This window comes from Limanda limanda, chromosome 8, assembly GCF_963576545.1.
Source record: "Limanda limanda chromosome 8, fLimLim1.1, whole genome shotgun sequence".
Lineage (NCBI taxonomy): Eukaryota > Metazoa > Chordata > Actinopteri > Pleuronectiformes > Pleuronectidae > Limanda > Limanda limanda.
In genome coordinates this window covers 4,126,403-4,149,455 of record NC_083643.1, presented here as the reverse complement: position 1 = coordinate 4,149,455, position 23,053 = coordinate 4,126,403, and the positions used below count along the sequence as shown (strand labels likewise).

Genomic DNA, 23,053 nt, shown 5'->3' with positions numbered 1-23,053 from the left:
TCCAGCTCATGTGAACCGGAGTCAGGCGACCCCCCTTTTTAAAAAGTCAAATCATCCAGACACACATCTGAGTGTCGGGGACAAACGGACGCCGGATGAAAGGAGTGAGACATGTGAGACAGACGGGGGAGCAGGAGGGAAGACGCAGAGTTCAGTGGACGAGGTTGACCGGGGGGGGGGGTACAGGCTGGTGGGACATCTGACGAGGGAGGAACCAGAGAGTCTGAGGGGGGCGGGGGGGCGAGGGTTCAGCTCCGAGCCACCAGCCGCCTGCCCAGGACGTGAGCCGGCGACCTGATTGGCCCGACAGGAAGTCCTGGCATCTGGGAACCATGGGGTGGGGGGGGAGGGAGAGGGCATGTGACCCCCACTCACCACCGGCTTTTCCCAAATCTCGTTAGCGCAGCTAGCCGGCTCCGGGGGGGTGGGGGGGGGGGGTTATTTCCCACTTTCCCAAGGTTCTGAGGGAGATTAGTTCTCCCGTGGGGCCGTCATCCAAAAGGACGGGTGACAGATTCACAGGCTGATCTGGACTATTAAGCATCGGATAAGGGGGCAAAGCCGCCGGGCCCCCCCGAGCACGCCGGCGCTCATCACCCCTGATGAAATCAACCTGCATCACTGGATCCGGCCAGCGGCGCCCAGACGGGACCCGTGAGTTCAATTCATCCCCAGAATAACTCAACGGAAAGGAATGCAGACGTTTCTTCTTCCGAGGAGACGGAGACCGAATTTACTAAACTGCAGAATTTGAAGGAATTCGCTCGTGTTTGGTTCGTGAACAATTTTCAAACAACAACAGCAAACACTCGTTTAATCATTTAGCAGAAGGAAGAAAGACTGATCTCTCCCACTGGCCTCCACCTGTTGGATCCTCTGTCCTCAAGGTGGCGCTGTAGGTCATTAAGAACTTGGGCCGCCAGCCTCCTGAACAATTTGTTTGCTGATATAAAAACTTTTAATTTTACAGAATGAACGATGAACAAGGGTTTTTTTCCTCTTAACTTCACATATTTGTTGTTATTTTCTTATATTTATTACAAACGTTATGGTTGATTCCTCATTTACATTTCTTTGTCATAACAGCTTGATGACGACATCTTGGGAATTGATGCCAATTTTTTAAAACATGTTTATCGGCAGATTGTTGGAATCAGAAAACTTGTACTCTCCAATATCGGTACCTTCTCGCTCTCGAGTTGCATTGTGGGTAAAGTTGACACCTGAGGTTCATTCTTTAGAGTCAATTAATACCAACAACACAATGATCAAGCATCAATCATGTATCACTTTCATAATGCTTTTTTAATTGATGAGATATACTTGAACTGTCAGAGCTACTTCGTCGACCATGAGCATCATCGACAGAACGTTCATTCATGGTAGAAAATACAAAAAACGACCCAGAGACAGATTGAACAGATGTGGGCAGGAAACACAACGAAGGTTGACGACAGAGACGACAACTTGATCGTCCTTTGGCCCACATGTAGCACGTGTGTAGTTCTGTCATTGTGTACGTCACCGGTATCACAGAATGTAATGTATGTTTGTGTGTTTTTGTGTTTCAGGGTACGAACAAATTCAATAAATAAAAAAACATTTCATCCAAAAAGAAACAGGTTGGTCAGAGAAGAGAGAGAGAGGGGAATGTTGACATCATGCCCGTAGGACACAGAAGGGTAGTGTGTGTGTTTTACATTGTGCGTTTAACACTGTCTAATACTGTTCATCAGTCCACAAACACACAAACACAGCCTTGAACAGACGAGAGGCACAGAAGCTGTTTGAGCGTCCAGCCGACAGCTGGGTGGCTGTTCCCGTCGGGGGGGGGTCTGAGTTCAGCCACAGTCACAGGTCGGCTTCACCAGCTCAGTTCACTGCACGGAGCCCAGTCCTCCATGTGGCTTTTCAACACAAGTTGTCCTTAAATCCAGCTGCAGGTCTGAGCTGCAGGTCAGAGCCGCCTCCAGCTCAGACCCCCGGGTTCTTCCCCGTGGTCGTCTGCTGCTGCTGCAGGTACATGGGACGTTTGATCCGGGGTTTCCTGCGCTTGGGTTTGCTCTTGGCCTTCGTGAGTTGCACCACGAAAAAGGACAGAACGACCATCGCTCCCAGGAAGGCGAACACCGGGATGGTCTGACCCACTTCCTGGTTGTAGTGACCAGGCATTATCCCTGAGGGAGGGGGGGGGGGCAGAGGTCAGTAGTTAGTGTAACCACCTTCTTCTTAAACACTGCAGCAATTTCTTTCACTATCATACAAACATAGATACATACTGTAACATTAAATGATACATATTTACAGATTCATTATTTTAAAGAAACTTTAAATGTTTTAGTCTTAGCTGAAAACTTAGCCTGCTGGAGGCAAATTGGATCTACTCCATTGATAAACTTATCATTTTATACAATTACTCATTCATAATAACCAGCAACTGACATAATAGATGATGTAAAAAATATAAACTAGAGACGAATTAATTCTTCCACTGATAATATGGACACGATTTCCACCGTAAAACCCTAAAAACTGCTCAGACACAGATATTCTGCTCGAAAACTGCAGAAATCCTGGTGATATGACTTTGAATTTGTTCAAATTAATTAAAACCATAATGAATACAATTTAAGACCTAGGTCAAGTTCAACAGATCTGAAGGAAAACTATATCAAAACGATTTATAATCTGTTGGAGATAATATTGATCTTATTCAAGACCTAATTCCTACAATTTAGTGTATTAAACTTCTCTAAAATTCCGATTATTGGGTTCCAGGCTTTTTAAGACCCTGCAGAAACCCTGGTTTACTGATAGTTAAAACTTTGAACCATGAGTTACCTCCAGGAATGTCCCAGGCGCCGCTCTCCACCGTAAAACCCTAAAAACTGCTCAGACACAGATATTCTGCTCGAAAACTGCAGAAATCCTGGTGATATGACTTTGAATTTGTTCAAATTAATTAAAACCATAATGAATACAATTTAAGACCTATGTCAAGTTCAACAGATCTGAAGAAAAACTATATCAAAACGATTTTATAATCTGTTGGAGATAATATTGATCTTATTCAAGACCTAATTCCTACAATTTAGTGTATTAAACTTCTCTAAAATTCCGATTATTGGGTTCCAGGCTTTTTAAGACCCTGCAGAAACCCTGGTTCACTGATAGTTAAAACTTTGAACCGTGAGTTACCTCCAGGAATGTCCCAGGCGCCGCTCTCCCCCGGGGACAGAGGTCGGACCTGGGGCCGGTACGCCCTCACGTTGGGCAGAGCCACCTTGTCCAGATCCACAGAGAGAAGCTTCTGGTGCTTCCACAGGTTACTGAGAGCAGAGACAGAGAAAGAAACACAATTTAACTGGAAGAAATGTGTTTGTGTGTCTTTTTTTTTCCCAGTTTACTGCAAAAGTTTGACGTGTTTTTACTCCGATTCTCTCTGTTGACAGGTTGGAATAAGAAAAGTGTCGCCAGACGAGACTAATTGCATGTTAAAAATCCAAGTCTGTGCAAATCAACAGCTTCAGATGACTTCTCTCCACTGGGAATACAAGCCTGTCTCGACATACTGCAGAGCTCAGGGGGAATGATTGTTAAAATCTTGACAACAACATTGTGCACCAAAACAAATACATTATTATTTTTGTCTGGATTTGGAGAGAAACATGACATATGGGAAGTTAGTCTGAAGAGAGTGGAGAGAAGAGAGAAAGTAACAAACACAGGAACTCGAACATCATCACTACAAAATAAAAATATATAAATACATACATCACATGTCACCTCTAGGAAAAGTACTTTAAAAGGCCACTTGCTTCACAGACGTGATGAGAAACCAGTGTTGGAGCAGACCTACCTCGGCGCCGTCTCGTTGACCGGCTGCGGCTTCGCCCATGACAGGTGGGGGCATGCTGGGAGTGGGCGGGGCTTAGGGTCTCCAAGGTGAGGCTCCAGAACCTTGGAGTAGCGGTAAAGATGGTTTCCTGTAGCGAAGGAAGGACAGAGGGAAGGAGAGGGAATTATTGACTGGAGGCTGTGTAGTCTTTCATCTTCTGGTGTTTAATAAAGAGTATAAACCATTGACTGTATATAACATGTATTGTCGTCCATCTTTAGTCTGTAGATGCTTTAACACAAGGAGAGGAAACGTCCTTACCCTCCAGTCTCTGTGGCAGTGGGCGCTCGGTGCCTGTGGGCGGAGTCACCCTGCTGTGGGAGTGGATGAGGCTGGGAGGAGTCATACTGTATGAGGTGTACTGCAGGAGAGCGTCGAGCATCCAGAAACAATCTGAGGAGGAGACATGGAACACAACCGAACATTACTCCTCCAGCTCCACGGCAACATGAGACACATTCAGACGTCATCACACACTGAGGAGACGTCACCTTTCTGTCTGTGGCTGTCGTCGATACAGTTAGAGTCTCCGTACAGGGCGATCCGACCCCCCCCGTCCGACGGCGTTTGGTACAGTCCGAGGATGGGAACTCCCTCCACCACAGCCGTCTCCTGCTTTAACACTTCTAAACCTGTTTTAAAAACACACACACACACATGAATACAGAAACACACACACACAGAGACAGACCGACAGACTTATTGTTAAATCTGGAGCAAACACCCTGGGATTAAATAGCTGCACGGCCGCTGGCCAACACTGAGCGAAACTGAGCCAGGGTCGATGCTTTTAAGGGGGGGTGCGGCTACCTTGGTCCTTTAGGTTCTTGGCAATGACTATTCCATCTTCTGGGAAACGGGCGATACTGCAGCCGGAGGCGTAGTACACTGAGAGAGAGAGAGAGAGAGAGAGAGGGAGGGAGACAGAGAGAGAGACAGAAAACCATTTTAATTTCTAAAAAACTGTCTGAAAAGATGAATGCTGCTTTAATATGATGATGATGAGAATCCGAGTGTCTTACTGTCGTGATCGGCCAAGGTGAAGTCTCCCTCATACAGCCCGTCACTGAAAGCCATCCCCCACACGGAGATCAGGTCGTTCAGAGCCGGTACGTTAGCGCCCCCTGTGTCCGGCATCCACCACTGCCTGCAAGTTACACCGAGAAAACACTGTCATCAGTCAAGAATAAAAATCTACATGATGGATAATCAATAAATTCCTCCACTGTGGTCAGAAGGTCACACAAACAAACACTTTTAATATGAATCTGACCAATAAGGCAAAAAAAACATGAAAACAAAGTTATGATTCTTTCATTCATCACAAACTGGCACAAAAAAAATAAAAAAAAGCATATGACGCACAAAGAAACTTCACATAAAAGAAACTTCACATTCAAGAAACTTCACAATAACAGCATGTTTATATTGTGATAAGCTGAGTCACTAATTCATGCCAGAAAAAGCAGCTGTCAATAAACAAACCTCTCTCCATTTCCGGATGAAACGGAAATACTCGGCGTGATATCACAAAGCCATAACTACTATATTTAACTGTGTTTAAGACTTTTAATTCTGCGGAGACAGAGCGACAGCTTGGGGCGGGAGCGGCGAGGAGCCGTGAGTGATCACTCGCTCTGAAACTCGCTGCAGAGAGGGAGAGTCGGGCACAGACGGATTCTGAGCGCTGATAACGACACAGCGCAGTTTATCTTCCGATCATTATAACACGCTGAAGCCCGGAGTGAATGCGGCGTGGAGGTAACGGCTGTTTAATCATTGAACTTTCTCATAATGAAGGAGAAGGACCCATAGATCAGTGGAGAGGAGCAGACAGAAGAGGAGGCGCAGCTGGAGAGAAGCTGATGCAACACTACACCACTCCACTCCCCACACAACTCATTCGATACAAACACAATCAATCAGAAGACACTCTGCATTACTTATTGAATTTGTCTGCAGTTGTAGTGGCTGCGATTTTGTTTTTTTCGGAGATAAGATTGAGGCAGGAACAGTTTCTCACTTCTTAGAAATGCTCTGCGGTGAAATGTGCAGAAATAAGGTCTAAAAATAAAACGCTGGGAGATGATTTGAAAGCATAAAAATGTAAATTCATCGGTCAGAGATAAATAAAGAGTTAGAGAGTTGAAAGAATATTTCTCAAAACATGTTTTCTTAACCTTTTATCATTGACACAGTTTATATTTTTTTACAATGAGTGATTTGAATGATGTGAACTCGGTAATTCCCTGGAGGAAAAAACCTAAAATCATAATAATAGAATGAATTTCATTAATGGAGGAGTGGAATTAAATATTTATTCCTTTAACTCTTTCCTGATGGTTCCAGATGGAGACTCCACATCCACAAAAAGGATGGAACACAACAATTGTCTGTTATTCTAAACCTTGTTAGTTACATGTGGGACCTTCTGAGGCCTTTCTGAGGATTTAGTAGTTTGAAGAGTTGAATACCTGGTGTTCTCGTCGTAGAACTTCACCTTCCTCATGACCGAGGTGTTGTACCAGTCGCTGAAGACGATGAGCGAGAGGCCGTTGTCGATGTCTCTCCTCAGCTTGGTGATCTCTTCAGGGAAATACTCCTCCTCACTGTCCACCATCAACAACGTGCCTGCAGAGACGCAAACAATCCTTTTTTTAAATCTCCTGAAACATCATTATCCTCAGAACTCAGAAAACGTTGCTTTTAAGTCTTCACATGACTCGGTGCACTCTTACCGTACTGACTAGCATCAAAGCAGGTGATCGGAGCTCCGAGCACTTCAACAAAATAGCCCATACTCCTGAGGTGCTGGTACATGTCCCTGAAGTTCGTGTGGATGTGGTCTCCATTCCTGGAAACACAAAATAAGGACAAATTGAGGACAATCACTTACAGGAAACTTAATAAAAGTCATCAAACTGTGAGGTGGAGGACAGTCGTACCAGTCCAGAGGGTCGTTCTTCATGCGGAGGTTGTCTCGGGGAAAGTAGCCGGGGGGGTAGCGCAGGTTGTGGTATTGGTCCCACAGCACCCTCTTGCTGCGTGGGGGAGTTGGCACGATCTTCACCTTGATGGGCAGTTTGACCGTGGAGGTCATCTCTCCACCGGCCTCAGACTGGAAGGGACGAACGAGACATTTGGGTCAGAAGTGAATAAAGTAAGATGCAGTTCGGACGCTTGAGGACAAATCTCAGGTGTGAAGACTCACATCGTTCCCTGCAGGCGAGGCCACCGTGACCATCACATGACCTTGAGCGATCCCTTCCCAGGACGCAGCCTTCTTGGCCACGGAGATGGACACGGCCAGGTAGCCGGCCCACGGCCACAGCACCGGCGAGTAGGAGAGGGCCACGTCGATGTGGTCGCCGTTCTGGGGGAGGTAGGGCGCCCAGATGGGCTGAGGAGGAGAGAGAGGCGTTTTATTAACAGCTCAGAGTTCATCACAAAGCTAAACCAGGTCAAATCAAAGATGAAACTCATCCTTCACGTGTCCTCTGACAGCACTGAGAATACATCTTAGGAAACAATTCATGGAACCTGAAAAAAGATTTTTCTTGATTTGTGTCTTATGTTCACACCTTGTCGACAATTCGGCCGGTGACACCCATGCCGTTCAGAATGGTCACGTTGACGATGGTGGGCATCCCTCCATAGTAAATGGGCTGAGAGCAGTAAGGCCACATGTAGGGAGACTCTGTGAGGTCGATGTAGCTCGGGGACAGACTGCAGGGAGACAAGGACACGTTAACATCATGTTTCATATAATGTGCAGATATGCTTTAGATTGTTTTACTGTCATTCCAAAGAACATAGTTTAATAAGGAGGGTGGAAAAAACACATTTACACTGGGTGTCAAGAAGTGATCTTTATCTTGATTAGAAAAACACACTTCAGTACAAGTATGTCTGGCTCACATTGTGATCAGGTTTCCACCAGGTTCATTGATTATTATCAGTATCAAACTAGCACTGTTGATCTGGTTTGGTTCTCTTTGAGTTTTCTCCATGAAGAACAGAGCTGTGCCACTTTAAGAACCACATTTTAAACCTACAGGTTGTATTTGATACTCAAGAGTTGGAGCATTCCTTTAGAAGGTCAACTCTGATACAGCCAGAGAAAGCCCTTCCTGTTGCTCCCAGGACTAAAGCACAGGGTCGCTCTGCTTTATGGTTTGGTGATTCTTCAGCAACGTGAGGGACCAGTGTTTATGTGCCATGTCAGATCAGTGTAGCTGTGCACGTCCTCCTGCATCAGAAAGTGTCTGGAGCCTGACGCCGCTCATCTTTGTTTCTGTGTGCACCGAGAGACATTTACCTGGCCTGAGGTTTGTAGCTGTTGAGAATCTGATAGGCTCTGATAAGGTCGAGCTTCCCGTGGCCTTGCTCGAACATGTTGACGCCCGGCAGCCGGCGGGCTGAAGCGATCAGGGCCTGCTTCATGGAGGCTGGGTTCACCAGGTCCCGGTTCAGCACGGTGCTGGAGGACAGAGGAGGACAGGCTTGGTTAGTGTGCAGCTCCACTGGGGTTGGATTCCTCATCCATTAATCTAGAGCAGTGCTGGAGGGAGAAAACAGGATGGACTGCTGTGTGTGTGTGTGTGTGTGTGTGTGTGTGTGTGTGTGTGTGTTTGTGTGTGTGTGTGTGTGTGTGTGTGTGTGTGTGTGTTTGTGTGTGTGTGTGTGTGTGTGTGTATGTGTGATTCTCCTGAGGATGGGCGAGGTGCCTGTTGTCAACAAAGGTGTTGTGATGATGAGCCCAGCAACATGAGCTAATCCTCTCACTTACAGCTTTGAAACGAGGGGACTTGAGACGTGAGAACAAAGACAGACTGAGGACAACACCAGAAATCTGTGACACGCCTTCTCCCTCTGGGACACATTCCACTCTACACTGACAGTACATGAAATCATTAAACTAGTATTATACTACGTGAATTCTGTGATTTACAGGTCAGCTGTATTAGAACCAGGGGTTATGATCAAATGTGTCACGACACGTCTCCAGGGGGCATCATTTCCATTGTGCAAAGGTACAATATGAATATTTTTGGGAAACTGGAAACTGGCAACACAAGGTAATTAATTGAGGCCTGTTGTTTGAGTGATTCTTACATACTTTTTATTTAATTTACTACATAATTATGATATAATATAACTTGTTAATGAATGCTGGGGCCAGCTGTGATATGTACGTAACACTGGTGCTTGTAGTAAGACACTGATTGTTCCATTGGGACCTTTTTAATTATCAATTCTATTACTATTATTTAAGTCCAAACTGCCGTTGACTGTGATTCTTCATCATCACAGTCTGGCTCTTCATCACTTTTCCATACAAAAGCTGTTGATGAATGTCTGTAAAATTGGATCCAGACATTTTTCTGCTTTTCACATATGTAGAATGAAACACGTGGATAAACACGCAGTCAAACAACGACTCCAGAAGATTCCTACAGTTTAAGACTCTTTGGTTTTGAGGAAAGAGTCCCGCTGATGACACTGACCTGGCCAGGAGAGTGACCGCCCCGGCCACCACAGGAGACGCCACGCTGGTGCCGGACAGAGAGCGACATCCCTCCTTCATCCCGGATCCACGGACGCCGGAACCGTACGTGACGATATCGGGCTTCACTCGGCCGTAGCCTCCGGGCAGCTCCTGCAGAGACGGGAGGCCGAGAGAGGGCGACACAGTTAGAGAAACGGAAAAATGAAAAAGAAAGTTTGTACATTCTTTTTAACCGAGTTTCTCTGCCACATACATATTTATATGAACACGAGCTGTTTTCTGGACAGCAGAGACAAAACATGTAATTCAAAATATGAACCAGTGCTTATTCACACACTTAAAACGTATGTTTGAGTTTGTGTCATTACGCCTACACCATGAAGTCATCCTCTATTCAGAGATGTGACTAAAAAACAGTGCAGGACTCTTCCTAAGCTCAGCTCCTGTTAGGAATAGGATCCTGACACCAGCTTCAAAGTATCGACTGTGTATGTGATGAAGACTGACGGCAGCATGCGGCCTGCAGATGAAGAAGCTGGAGTCTGAGCAGACAGCAAAATACGACAGGGAAAGATCTTAAATTTCTCTAAAGCATTCAGGTCGGAGAGCGGGGTGGCAGAGCGACGGCCTCTTCATGGCTGAGTGACAGTGGCTGAGAGGGCAGAGCAGCTGTCTGGATCAGAGTATGAAGTCTAAATAAGATGCCAGAGCAGATGTCTGCTCCGGAGTATGATGATAAGAGTGTGTTCATGAATCTCCAGTGGCTGATGGGATGTGGATGAGGAGTCGGGAGCAGAGGGTTGATCTCTCAGGTAGATGTGTGCTCTCAACCGGAGAAGTGATATTCTGTATTAGTGTGTGTGTTCGTGCTCAGACTCACCCAGGTGGTCATGCCTCTGGAGGAAAACCTGGCGATGTTGTCCTCAAAGTCGATCCCTCCGACTCCGATCACGTCCATTTGGTCAGCCGGGTTGTTCAGGGTGCTGAGGGCGAGGACATTTGTTTTAGAAGACTTGAAGGGACAGTTCACACTAAGAGTCTCTTTCCTGTTCTGTCCTTTTAACGATGCTTTATACAGCAGTTAGTAGAGTCAGCAGATATCCAGGGTCATAAAACCCAGTTGGCCTCGGGGGGTGTTGGGATAATTAAGAGGGCAAACTGGTGAAGTTAGCATTTCTAAAGAGGGATTTAATTGAATAACATTAGAGATTTGTTTTTCTACATTGAAAACACTTGTTTAATACGGTAAAATATCCATGAAACGGCCACAAAGCACAGATGATGCTGAGAGACTTAAATCTAGAAGTGGCAGCTCTTCCTGAACAGAAAAGAGAAAAGGACTATTATAGCATAAAGCTGACACTGTTTGGTATTTAGCTAAAGTTCTAAGCTGTTGTAGCAGTTACACAAGTGGAAAAGCCATTAAGTCAATAAGACTAAGTTAGTGTGTGTTTAAGTCACCAATATTCACCTTAATAGGAAACATTAGTCGCCAAAAGCAAGTGGCTGTACCAGACCAAGCACGTAGCAGTGAAACCTCTGATTGTACTAAACTGAGCGCATTGTGTATTCAGTCGTATTACAAACTTAATACAAACTAAACTAACTTTATTGTAGTATCCACTGAAAAAATAGCTAGTTATAGATCCTAGTTTGTTTAACAATTACATGTTCCTTAAAAGTCAGTTTCTATAAGAAAGACTGAATGGAAGTGGTGAACTCACCCGTACAGAGGTCCATCGTTGCCGATGGCAGAGACCATGATCACTTTGTTGGCAGTCAGCTCCCACACCTGTCAATCAAACAAGAAGATCAGCTACACTGACATCGTGAATAATGCATTTAATAATATACAGTAAACAGAAGAACACGTTGTCACAAAGTGCACTTAAATCTAAATAATAAGCTGAACCACACTGCTGTCGTTCAAATACTTGTTTCACCACAGGTCCCATTAATCAGGACAAACCTTTGTCAAAGTTTAATATCTTAATATTCAGTGTTAGATGCAGCAGATGGTGTTTTGTATTTGTGATTATCTGTGAGATGGAGAAAACCAGTCAGAGATTACACGTTTCACGAGCCACAGTCCTGGTTTGACCTGTTTGCACCGGTTGACCTGCTTGTTATGCAGCTCGTTACCAAAAGGGTGTAACTCACAGGGAGGAAGGGAAGCTTGGCTTAGGAACTATTATTATTCCTTGATTAAAACATCCGCTCTGTGAAGCTAAACAAATATCAGTTCAGCTCAATGCTGCCATGTGACTGTGTCCCTGTGCATGTGGCCTCATCACCTTGTCAACAAAGGGGTGGTCCATGAAGTCCGGACCCCCGATGCTGAGGTTAAGAACATCGATCTTCTTCAGGATGGCGTAGTTGAAGGCATCCAGGAACCAGGAAGTGTACGACACCTGGGATGTGAGGAAACACAAACACGTTACAATCCTATTTAGACAGATAAAGAAAAAGAGGGTTTACTATAGTGTAAGTTTGTGTGTCAGTGTTTGTGTTCATTGTGTTGTTGCTTCAGACAGAATAACAACAGTTGTCAAAGCTGCACTGGAGCATTTGACAACAAATCCAATAAAGCGCCTTATCCAGTGAAGAAGACACGGACCAGAAATATCAAGTCTGACAAAACCAATTAAAGGAAGAGGTCATCACTTTGGGAAATACACTGGTTTGTTTAGCCTCAGCCAGAAGCCAGTTAGCTTAGCTTAGCATAAATACTGGAAATGGTGTAAAGAGGTAAAGAATTCCAGCCCAAACTTAATGTTATACCTTGTTTGCGACCTTTTCTTATCGGCTGCAAAGATTCCAAAAGGCTCAACTATTACTTTAAGTCAATAATATTGTAATTTCCACCTTTCACCTTGTATTTAATCCTTCATTAATACTTTAAACCCCTTGTGTAGCTGTGTGTGTTTGACCTGCACGCACCTGGTTGTTGGTGAACACTCTGAAGATGTGCAGCTCCGAGTCGGGGGCGAACCCCTGACACTCCCTCATGCTGGCGATCACTCCTGCTACAAACGTCCCGTGACCCAGACCTGAAAAACCAAAGAGGACCGGTTTGTATCAGTCTATTTTTAGCTCTCACACACCCACATACACACTGAAAATGCTTAAACCAGAAATAAAATGTCTGGTTCACCACTTCCTGTGCAACCTCAGCCTACTTGGGCTTCCACCAGCCTTCGATACACAGCATATACAGAGCAGTAAATCACACTGTGTGATATCAGTACCCATCAATAACATCACTATATACTGCTATTATATTGGTATAATTACTATCATATATAAATATATATTATGTTATATTATATACTATATATACTGTACTATTTTTATTTTTATATACTGTCTAACAATAACTTTACCATCATATCATCAGTACTATTACGATCATCTTGCCACTGCACCTTATCTACCTATTTATCTTGTGTTTCTGTTTTTATTCTTTCTACCTCAATATTTATTATTTTATTCTATTGTATTGTATTGTATTCAAATATACCGGCTGCTATGACGACTTAATTTCCCTTCGGGGATGAATAAAGTAATCTATCTATCTATCTATCTATCTATCTATCTATCTATCTATCTATCTATCTATCTATCTATCTATCTATCTATCTATCTATCTATCTATCTATCTATCTATCTATCTATCTATCTATCTATCTATCTATCTATCTATCTATCTATCTATCTATCTATCTATCTATCTATCTATCTATCTATCTATCTATCTATCCATCCATCCATCCATCCATCCATCCATCCATCCATCCATCCATCCATCCATCCATCCATCCATCCATCCATCCATCCATCCATCCATCCATCCATCCATCCATCCATCCATCCATCCATCCATCCATCCATCCATCCATCCATCCATCCATCCATCCATCCATCCATCCATCCATCCATCCATCCATCCATCCATCCATCCATCCATCCATCCATCCATGCATCCATCCATGCATCCATCCATGCATCCATCCATGCATCCATCCATGCATCTATCCATGCATCTATCCATGCATCTATCTATCTATCTATCTATCTATCTATCTATCTATCTATCTATCTATCTATCTATCTATCTATCTATCTATCTATCTATCTATCTATCTATCTATCTATCTATCTATCTATCTATCTATCTATCTGTCTATCTATCTATCTATCTATCTATCTATCTATCTATCTATCTATCTATCTATCTATCTATCTATCTATCCATCTATCCATCTATCTATCAGGTTCATTGCTCACCATCATCCAGCGTCTTCTCATTAGTCCAGTTGGTCCTCTCCTTCACATTCCTAAAGTGGGGGTGCTTCTCACTGAGGCCGGTGTCAAACACAGCAACCTTCACACCCGCACCTGCAGACACACAAGGCACAGATTGGATCAGTTTCATTCAAATGCATATCACATTACTACCAGTGCATTAACTGAGACCAAGAAGCAGAAGCAATCATTGAGCTTCCGTCACATTTTATGAGGATTTTGAAGCAGATGTTGTTTTTTTTTACGCTGACGAGGCAGAAATCGGTGTCTTACCGGTGTGTCCCATCTGCCAGAGGACGTCCGCCTGCAGGATCTGAGCGACTTGGCGCGGGATGGCGCGCAGCAGACGCCGGCTGGAGTGGCGACCGGTGGCGTGCCAGAAACCTGAGGCCAGGGACAGGCTGGAGCGTCGGAACGGGCGGGACGACTGCCACGACTGCGTCCCCCGGGTGGCGTTGCAGGGTTCGGCAGGTTCGGACGCTGCGGAGACAGTGCACAAGCAGATGTGTTGGCAGCAGAGCTCAACTGCAAAAGGGAAATGTCTTTTACACGCAGAGCTCGATGACTTTCATCATAGACAAATAGATATCTCTCAGGTTATTGTGAAACAAGATAATGAAACAGCAGATTCTCGGTCTCATCAACATGCTCTGGGATCACTATCGCCTCCTGCAGGCAGGAAAAGCTGCCGTTACCTTAATCAAGCTCATCAAAGCCCTCCCCTGGTTTCAAGTAGTGTCCCCCTCTTCCTTCTATCTCTCTATCCCCCCCCCCCCCTCCGTCCATCTCTCAGCGGTGATGTGACACTGATCACACCAGCCTCATTTAAACCAATCTTCTCACAATCTGACTCACTGGACAGAGTAAATGATCATGAGGTCGAGACAGGGTGGAGAGACACACAGGGGTGACATGTTCTCTCTCTCTCCTTCCCATTAACCGCCTCATTAGGTTTCTACTTCACGTTTCACACACATTGACTCAATCAACAGAACGAGCGCTTCAGAGATCCTCACGTCTGTCACCAAGTTCAAGCTTCATCTCCAGATTTATCGACCTTCAGCCACTTTCACAACATTGATGCTCTCGGGGATCAGACTCTATTATATTTCTTTTCAATCCAAACACTTCACATCGATATTAACACAACACATTACAAGCTCCACTACACAGCCGCAGATATTTCATCAATCTACCAATCACTTGTATTTGTCCAGCCGGTGTTCACAACCCACAGTTTGTCTCACAGGGTTTCAGCTCTCAGGACTTGGGTTGCAAAATTCCGGGAATATTCAAAGTTGGAAACTTTCCATGGGAATTAACGGGAATATACGGGAATTAACGGGAATAAACTGGAAATTTTGTGGATAATTTATACTAACTGTATTTACTTTGTCATATACAGACATAAATATAAACATTTTGTTTTGTCATAGGCTGATTTGAGCCCTGAGGAAACTTTGGGCACTTGACTATATGCTTCTGCATCGTTGTGTCATTCTTAACATAGGTCTTTGCACAGTATTTGCAAATGTACACAGCCTTTCCTTCTACATTGGATGGGGTGAAATGTCTCCACACATGAGAGAGTGCACGTGGCATTGTTCTGTAGAATAAGATGAGAAAAAAGTTTGTAAAAAAACACTAATGCAATGCCGGAGATATAAATAGTTAGCCAAACAATTGGAATCGTCTGTGAAAATATTATACAATTGATGGATAAATGAATGGAAATAGGCTAGATGAACAGAGGAACAATCCTCAATCAGCATGCTAATATATTTTCCCCAGTAATATCATGGAAACTTACCTGACTAGTCCTGCACACTACAGCAGGCCTCAATAGCCCTGCTGTAGAGTGAAGGATGCTGGGAGTTATCTGTGCATGTGATGGAAGAATGCACAGTGGAGGGTTGAAACTCAGCGTGCAGCGTGTGCTACATTCCATACATCTTTAAAATAGAGTTTTGAATGATGTTTTCATTGATCAGCTTTTAAAATTCCCAAAATTCCCGGGCTTAACTTCCCATGGAAAGTTTCCGGAAATCAACCGGAAACTTTCCACTCCTTTGCAACCCTACTCAGGACACATGGTCTCCATATTGATGCTGCCTGTGTTTATGCAGACTGGTGGCACAGTGAAGTCTTTCATCCAGTGCCAGGCACAGGGGAGTGCAACCCCCCCCAGTCCAGGCAGGCTCTACCATACCGACTCACCTACTCCCTCCCAGGGTGAGCAAACACAGGCATTCTCTGTCCTGCTTCCCATCCCCCCCCATGCATATCCTCAGACACACACACACACACAATCATGCATCAACACCCCCAAGTTGGCTGCACTTCACATTAAGATATACAACCCTTCTCTCCACCACAAACACAGGAGAGGACGAATCCTCCGACTCATGTTGAGATATCTATGTTTTGTTCTCTACCTTATGAATATATTTTACTATATTTTACCTACATTATATCCTGTGAATCAATATTAGCTGTGTAATCTATAGAATTAACAATATTACAACTGTTTCTTTTATCCTGGAGTGATATATAATTTCTGGACTCAGGTACAGGGTCAAACACAGAGTGCAACCATCTGACGGGTCAATCTGATAGCAAAGTGCAGCTTGGGGATGCGTGAGAAGGAAATCCATCTTGAGATAACCATTTTCCAAATTATTATGAGAAAAAGATATTAAATCCTCCTTTAAAGTCTAATCTGCTGGCTCTCTCCACTGTGAAAAACTCCCTTTTTTTAATAAGGGCATAATGGTGGGAGACACCTGCTGGACCGGACCTTCTCTCACAGAGATATGCTTGCAAAAAACTGCACTTTGAGAGACAGTACACATCTGGCCAATTGCTGAGTGCCCTCAAGAAAAGAACCGCCTCTGTGTTGCACGCTGTGTCTTATAAATACTGTGGACTTGGGAAAGTGGGGGCTTCTTCTCGACATGATCCAGTGACCTGGTGACGTGTCGAGCAGAACTCCAGAGACTCTCTGTGAGTATTGTTCTTATACAATAAACGTATTACTGTGAAACTTTTGAACATTGAACTTGTCTAAATTATTAACCTTCCCCACTTGAACCTCGAATCAACGAACACGCTGTCTGGTCCTGAAGGGACCGGGCTCGACACTCCACAGAGACGTTCTGTGAGAGGCAGCAGACAAACAGCTTTCTGCATCTTTTCAGAGTTTTAGTTTTCCAAGCTGGACGTGCCAACCTCTTGGGTCATGTGATGCTTTTCCCTACTACACAATACCAGCGCACTGACTTACAGGGAATGTACTTCAGCGTGCGGAACACTTTGCGTTGCGGCGTGACCCTCTTGATGTACGGATGGTCCTCCAAGGTCAGCAGACTGCTGGGCGAAGCTTGACGGATGTGCACCAGCTCGAAGTCGCTGGGGAAGTCGGACGCCGGGTTCTGTCGAGGAACGATGTGCCACTCCACCGCTCCGTGCTCGCTGTTCCTCAGGGCGCTGCTGATGTACAGGCTGCGCGCTTTGGCCGAGAAATATCCTGTGAATCCTACGATGTACTCTGAGGAGAAAGAGAGGAGAGAGGACAAGGTTTGTACAGGTCAGGCAGGGACAAGTAAAAGCTCCTTTTAGCCGTGATTGAGCAAAACTAAATACTTTAAAAAAACATTATCTCTTTAATCAATTTTGAACAATTTACTTTCGGTTCTACATAAGTGTATTAAGTTGTAATAAGTAAGTATTAACACCGATGATGGATTTGTTGATTTACTTTCCACAGAGGACAAAAACTAGTCAGGTCTTCATTCCTTTATGAGTATTTATATACAACTTAATCCTTTATAGTGAGGACAGAGCCTGAATAGCGAGTTGTGCAGAGGAACTGGATTGGGTGTGTTTTAAGTTCAGCTCAAAACAATACAAACACTGCTGCTATTGTGATTTGTAGCAACTGACACTTTGGTCGGGTCATTATCGTTTACTGCATCATTTTAATGTGGGATTCCTCCGTTTTTTAACTTATGTAAAGTGTCTTGATTGTTGTTAAAAGTGCTTTACGAATAAAATATGTTTATAGCCTTATTGTATTGTATTGTATTGTATTCAAATATACCGGCTGCTATGACGACTTAATTTCCCTTCGGGGATGAATAAAGTACTCTATCTATCTATCTATCTATCTATCTATCTATCTATCTATCTATCTATCTATCTATCTATCTATCTATCTATCTATCTATCTATCTATCTATCTATCTATCTATCTATCTATCTATCTATCTATCTATCTATCTATCTATCTATCTATCTATCTTCTGGTAATTATCTACATCTTCTTGTTATAGTTAAATAGTACTTATACCTAGTTAAAATCAGGTATTATTAGAGTATAACTACAGCTGATATTCACTGACTTCAGACATGAGTCAACTTTTAAATAATGTCAGAGTTTGTCCGAGCTCATCAGAATGAAACCAATTCCCACCAGTTGGAACCATCTCTCACCATGTTCCACGACCCCGGAGGAGAACTCCAGCTTCACGGTTAACTCGGAGCAGTTGGAGCCAGATGACGAGGGGCCGGGGTCCGAGTTGGGGGCGTGTTCTGAGTCGGATCTGCCCTCTCCCATTGGCTCCATCCCGACCACGGGCACAAACCCCAGCAGCAGTCCCAGCAGCATGGGCGCCCAAACAGGAACCAGCAGCATTTTGAGTTCTAGTGTATCGCCAAAGCACGAGTTTTAAATTTGAGCAGCAGGTTTCAGAGGAAAAAACGGATCCACGTCAGGGATGAGTTTGAGCATTTCAAGTCCACAGCTCTAACAAGGAGTCCATACTGCAAACAGCCGGAGCAGCTAGATTAATTTCTTTCTGCGTTTCCTCTCCATGGTGGTCGTCCAGGGTGGAGGTCAGTGGCACAGCCAGAGTGGGAACGTAGACGCCATGTTGAGAACGGGAGGAAACGACCAGTAGGAGCAGCGGCTGGATGGGAGGAGCGTGGGAGCAGTGATAGAGGAAGATGATGGTGTTGACTCAGAGTTACAGAACAGCCCTGTTGTTATTTCCAGAGAGAAAAAGAGACAAAACAAGAGGAATAGTTAGAACATCATCCAAACATCTTCCAAAGCCAGAAACAATCATTCTTATCACTAAGATTAATGGCAAATTCATTGAGACCCTGTAAACACAAACTCTCTGGATGTGGATTCAAGTGTCTGTTAGTTTCACAGCTCTGGCTACAAAACAATCTGCATCAATACTGTTGGTTTTAAGCAAGTATCCAACATTCAATATTTATTAATAATTAAAATATTCGGCATAAAAACCTCACATTCAGAGTTTCAGGAATGAATCTCCAAATGTGACCGTGTAACCGCCTGAGTACCTCTGTGGATGTTGTAAGTACATTTTAATATTAAAGAAAAATCACAGTAAATACAGAGAAAGGACAATAACCCTTAAGAAGTCACATTATTCCACCAATGGATAGAAATAAAGAACTTCAGATTTATAAACATTGATACCAGACCACTGATTGAAGAGGTTTGTTTGATAGCTTGTGTCCTTATATACACAATTACAGTGTGGACCCTATAGATGTGCTGCTGAGGGACAAAGCAACTGCAGGAAAAAAGTAACAGACTTTATTCTCTAACCCTATAGAACACAAAGGTTAAGGAAAACAACTCCTTAAAGGCTTTGTTATCACTCAGCGTTCACAGAGGAGAGTGTTTCCTCCACTTTGAGGAGGGGAAGGAAGGGAGGTGTTCAGCGAAGAGAGGAGCACGAGGTATTAACCACTCCTTCCTCATTTCACCACTTACAAAGAGTGTGTTGCCCTCTTGGGAACAACCCGTTTACTAGATAGTGCACGTACACAGAGATAAAACCTTTATCTCACCTGTAAGAATCCCATGCAACAACACAGAGACACTGCAAACAGCAAGCGACACACGGCTGATACACCAGGAGAAAACTCATCAAGAGATATCTTTAAAACCAGCAGCGCACCAACAAGTCTCTGTCCCCCTGGGCTGTGGGAGAAGGACATTCTTCTGGGCAGGTACAGGATCCTTTCCCTCTGGCCCTGGGCTGAGACAACCCAGTAACACAATCAAGACTCACACACAGCTACCAACCGAGACACAAAGGTGCACAACACTCACACACAAACACACCAAACTCAACACAAGAGCTCTACCCTGACTGAGGGTCCAGCCCAGATTACATAAGATAACCTCCCCTCCTTTAACATCCTTCTCCAACCGGATGAAGCTTCCTATAGAATAATAAATATGTATAGAATTCATCTTTGTGTGTTTCTGGAGGCAAACATCCGCATTCAGGGGACTGGGTTCACCGCTGAGCCTTCACACAACACAACACACTCACTGACTGTTAATTCAGCTTTACAGCAGCAGAGAGCACGTGTGCAACATGTTCCAGAGACAAGTGTCCAGCTGCAGTACAGAGCACGTGTGTGTGTGTCTGTGTGTGTGTGTGTGTTCGTGCATATACCTGTAATCTATTTAATCAAGGCCATCATTAAGTGTGAGTGTTCTACCTGAAAGCAGTTGGCTTAATTACTATGAGATATGTCACCGTGGTGTAATTGGTCTGATGAAATCTAAACCTGCTATCAAGTCATTCAAGTATAACTCAGGTCATCCAGTTTGGCTGTTGATTGAGTAACAATAGAAACTATTTCTTAAGCCTCTTCCAGACAAGCAACCAAAGTCTGAATATTTTGCGAAGGAGCTGTGAGTGAGAACTGAAATGTCCGAGTCAGCTGCTCTGTACAAGTCAGTCCTCTAGTTAATATCCGAGAGCCAATGTGAGGAAGCAGCGAGTCGGCATCTTGATGACGTTTCTAACACGAAGGACGCAAAACTGGGAGAACACAAATATCTCGGGGTGAAATAGAGGAGGAAACACGAAGGAGTCGAAGACGTCAACTCGGGAAGAAAACGAGATCTGTGAGCTTTTGGTGAAAAGAGTCAACTTGTTTCTGAAGCAGAGTTTGTACGTCACGTCCTGCAGCTGGAATCGCCTGAATGTTCATTTTCTTGTTTCTTGTTGTTGTGAGAAATTCACAACATAGCTCCCTCTACAAATGTCTCTCTCTGTAAGGCACCATCTTCCTCTTTATAATATGCACAATGTAGGAAAGTGTCCAAGTGCAGAGGAGGAAACCGTTCTGACTGAGATCCAGTGCATGTGGTGATGAAGCTGAGCTGGCAGCTGAGGAACCACGCAGATACATACACATTCAATCTGAGAGGATTCAAATCAAAGACAGATTTCTGACGCACGGAGAAGAAAAACTGGAATATTTATCAGAAATGACAGAAAATCTCTTTTTCCTCCTTTCATGTTAATACGTGTGGTTACATGCCCCCTCCTCCCTTAGACCTAATGATGTAGTAGATCAAATCTTCAGATATGGGCCTACACAAGTGGTACGGGTTTAGACCATCTAATTAAAAGCCCCTGGCTGGTCTAGTGTGACAGGAGAGGCGGGCGGGGGGGTGGGGGGGGGTGTTCAATCACTAGTTCCGGCTCGGGGCAGGATCTCCGCCTGTGAGAGAAAACAATACAGATAATCACTACTGGTTCAGACCCAGGGCTGTGGTAAGATCCTCACTGGCTGTAAAAGACAGGCTGGGACCAGTTGTGTCAACATCGCACCGAGCCGCAAAACTGGCATCGAACCTCCAACCACAAATTAGTGGGTGGAGAAGGACCCCCACCCACCCACCCCCACCCAATCCAGAGGTTATCCACTTACAGGCCGTGAAGTGGAGGGGGAAGCTGCTTCGTCTCTGAAGTCAGGAAACAAAGGAAAGTGTGTAGTGGATTTAGGAAACGTGAAGAAAGCTGAGAGGACTGAAGTGAAGATCTGACAACAAGTCAAACTCCAACGCTTCACTTATGAAACATACTTCATTTTGGTTTGTGAATCTGAGGCCTGTTGATTTCCCTGAATCTTTGAGTTGTTACTTGTAAAAACCCACATTTCTCACCAATCTTGGAATGAAGACACTTCTGGGAAAAGATTTGTGATGAATCCATAAATCAATTCACTCACAACGGTATAAAAAGCCAGAACCCTTTATCACTTAATCTACACCAAAGTACACAGAGTATAAACTAAAAGAGTCCAGAATACTGTTATTATACCAACAGCTCAGTATCGTGATAAGTATTTCACTGTTTACTTAGTAGTAGTATCTTTCTATTGTCATTAAAACACTATTCATACTTTACACACAGTCAAAAGTCTGTGTATTATATATGTCTGTCCTATATTTCTGTCTCATCTCATTTATCCTCCAGATTCAAACAAAGCAACTCAACGGACCATTTAGTTGTAAACAAATATGGAAGAACACATTTTAAAGTTTGCATTGATCCACAATCTAACAATTTAAACACAATCTCCCCTTTTGTACCACAAATGTACAAACTTCATGTGTTTCCATGTAAAGTTTTGCTCTTGTTAATGTCCACACACACGTTTAAATACCAGTGGGATCATAAAGCTCCGGTGTCACTGGGATTTAACTCCGTTGAGACACATGAATATTAAAATCTTAACACTTAAACTAGTGATTTAATTAAGTAAAGTGACAATAACAACATGTGCAGACTCACACAAACACGTGAATCTGTCGGTATCAACACTGCACACGTTGTACGACCCTCTGCAGGTAGAGACCCCGGAGGAGGACTGTCTCATCCCCGGTAAACAACCCGTGTCTCTGCGGTGAATGTCCCCGGGAGACAGGGATTCGGTGTCTTTGTAAACAAGCGTGAGACGTGCTGGTTGTTGTCCAGTCGTTAGCTCGCTAGCTCCAGCGCTGTTTCCGGTGAAGTGCAGCGGGCCTGTGTGACTCTACTCACCGGGAGCAGCAGCGTGTTGTGCCCGGGACGTGTGGTCCTCCGCTCGGCGTCGTGTCGGGGGGTCGAAGGCTCCTCTCGAAGCTCCGGGGCCGGAAACAAAAGCTGCTAGCATCGGCTGCTAACTCGCTAGCATCCGCAGACCGTCTGCTGGTGCTGGGGTTGCCAGGTCCGCCGGACTCATCCCTCCCCCGGAAACAACCCCCCGAGCACGTTGAGCTAATCGTAGCTAGCAGCTAACAGATGATGTAATACACGAGCTTTTACTCACGTAGATAATTATATAAAGTCTTTGTATCACGTGATTAAATAACAGTGTTGACCTATTTCAAATTGTGTTTCAGTTGTGTATTTATTGGTAGTGTGTGAAGGGTAGTACCACACCTGGCAACCAGGGGGCGCACAGACACCACTGTAGCACAGTGTCCACACAGTGTGATGCTGCGTCTCCACCAG

The 23,053-nt window shown here is 44.3% G+C and overlaps 1 protein-coding gene across 1 annotated transcript; it reads right to left on the bottom strand.

Annotated features, from left to right (window-relative positions):
* Positions 1–1,640: 1,640 nt before the first annotated feature.
* On the bottom strand, positions 1,641–22,758 carry mbtps1 (membrane-bound transcription factor peptidase, site 1). The gene is made up of 23 exons (XM_061076938.1): positions 22,601–22,758; positions 18,204–18,749; positions 16,996–17,259; positions 13,986–14,192; positions 13,695–13,805; positions 12,348–12,457; positions 11,702–11,818; positions 11,132–11,199; positions 10,288–10,390; positions 9,406–9,557; positions 8,217–8,378; positions 7,480–7,624; positions 7,110–7,298; positions 6,844–7,016; positions 6,637–6,752; positions 6,373–6,529; positions 4,921–5,045; positions 4,709–4,786; positions 4,390–4,530; positions 4,160–4,291; positions 3,860–3,986; positions 3,199–3,329; positions 1,641–2,177 (listed from the first exon to the last, which is right to left on the bottom strand). Exons 2-23 carry the CDS (start codon positions 18,403–18,405, stop codon positions 1,975–1,977), a joined length of 3,213 nt encoding a protein of 1,070 aa, XP_060932921.1. The 5' UTR covers positions 18,406–18,749; positions 22,601–22,758; the 3' UTR covers positions 1,641–1,974.
* Between the last annotated feature and the right edge of the window lie 295 nt (positions 22,759–23,053).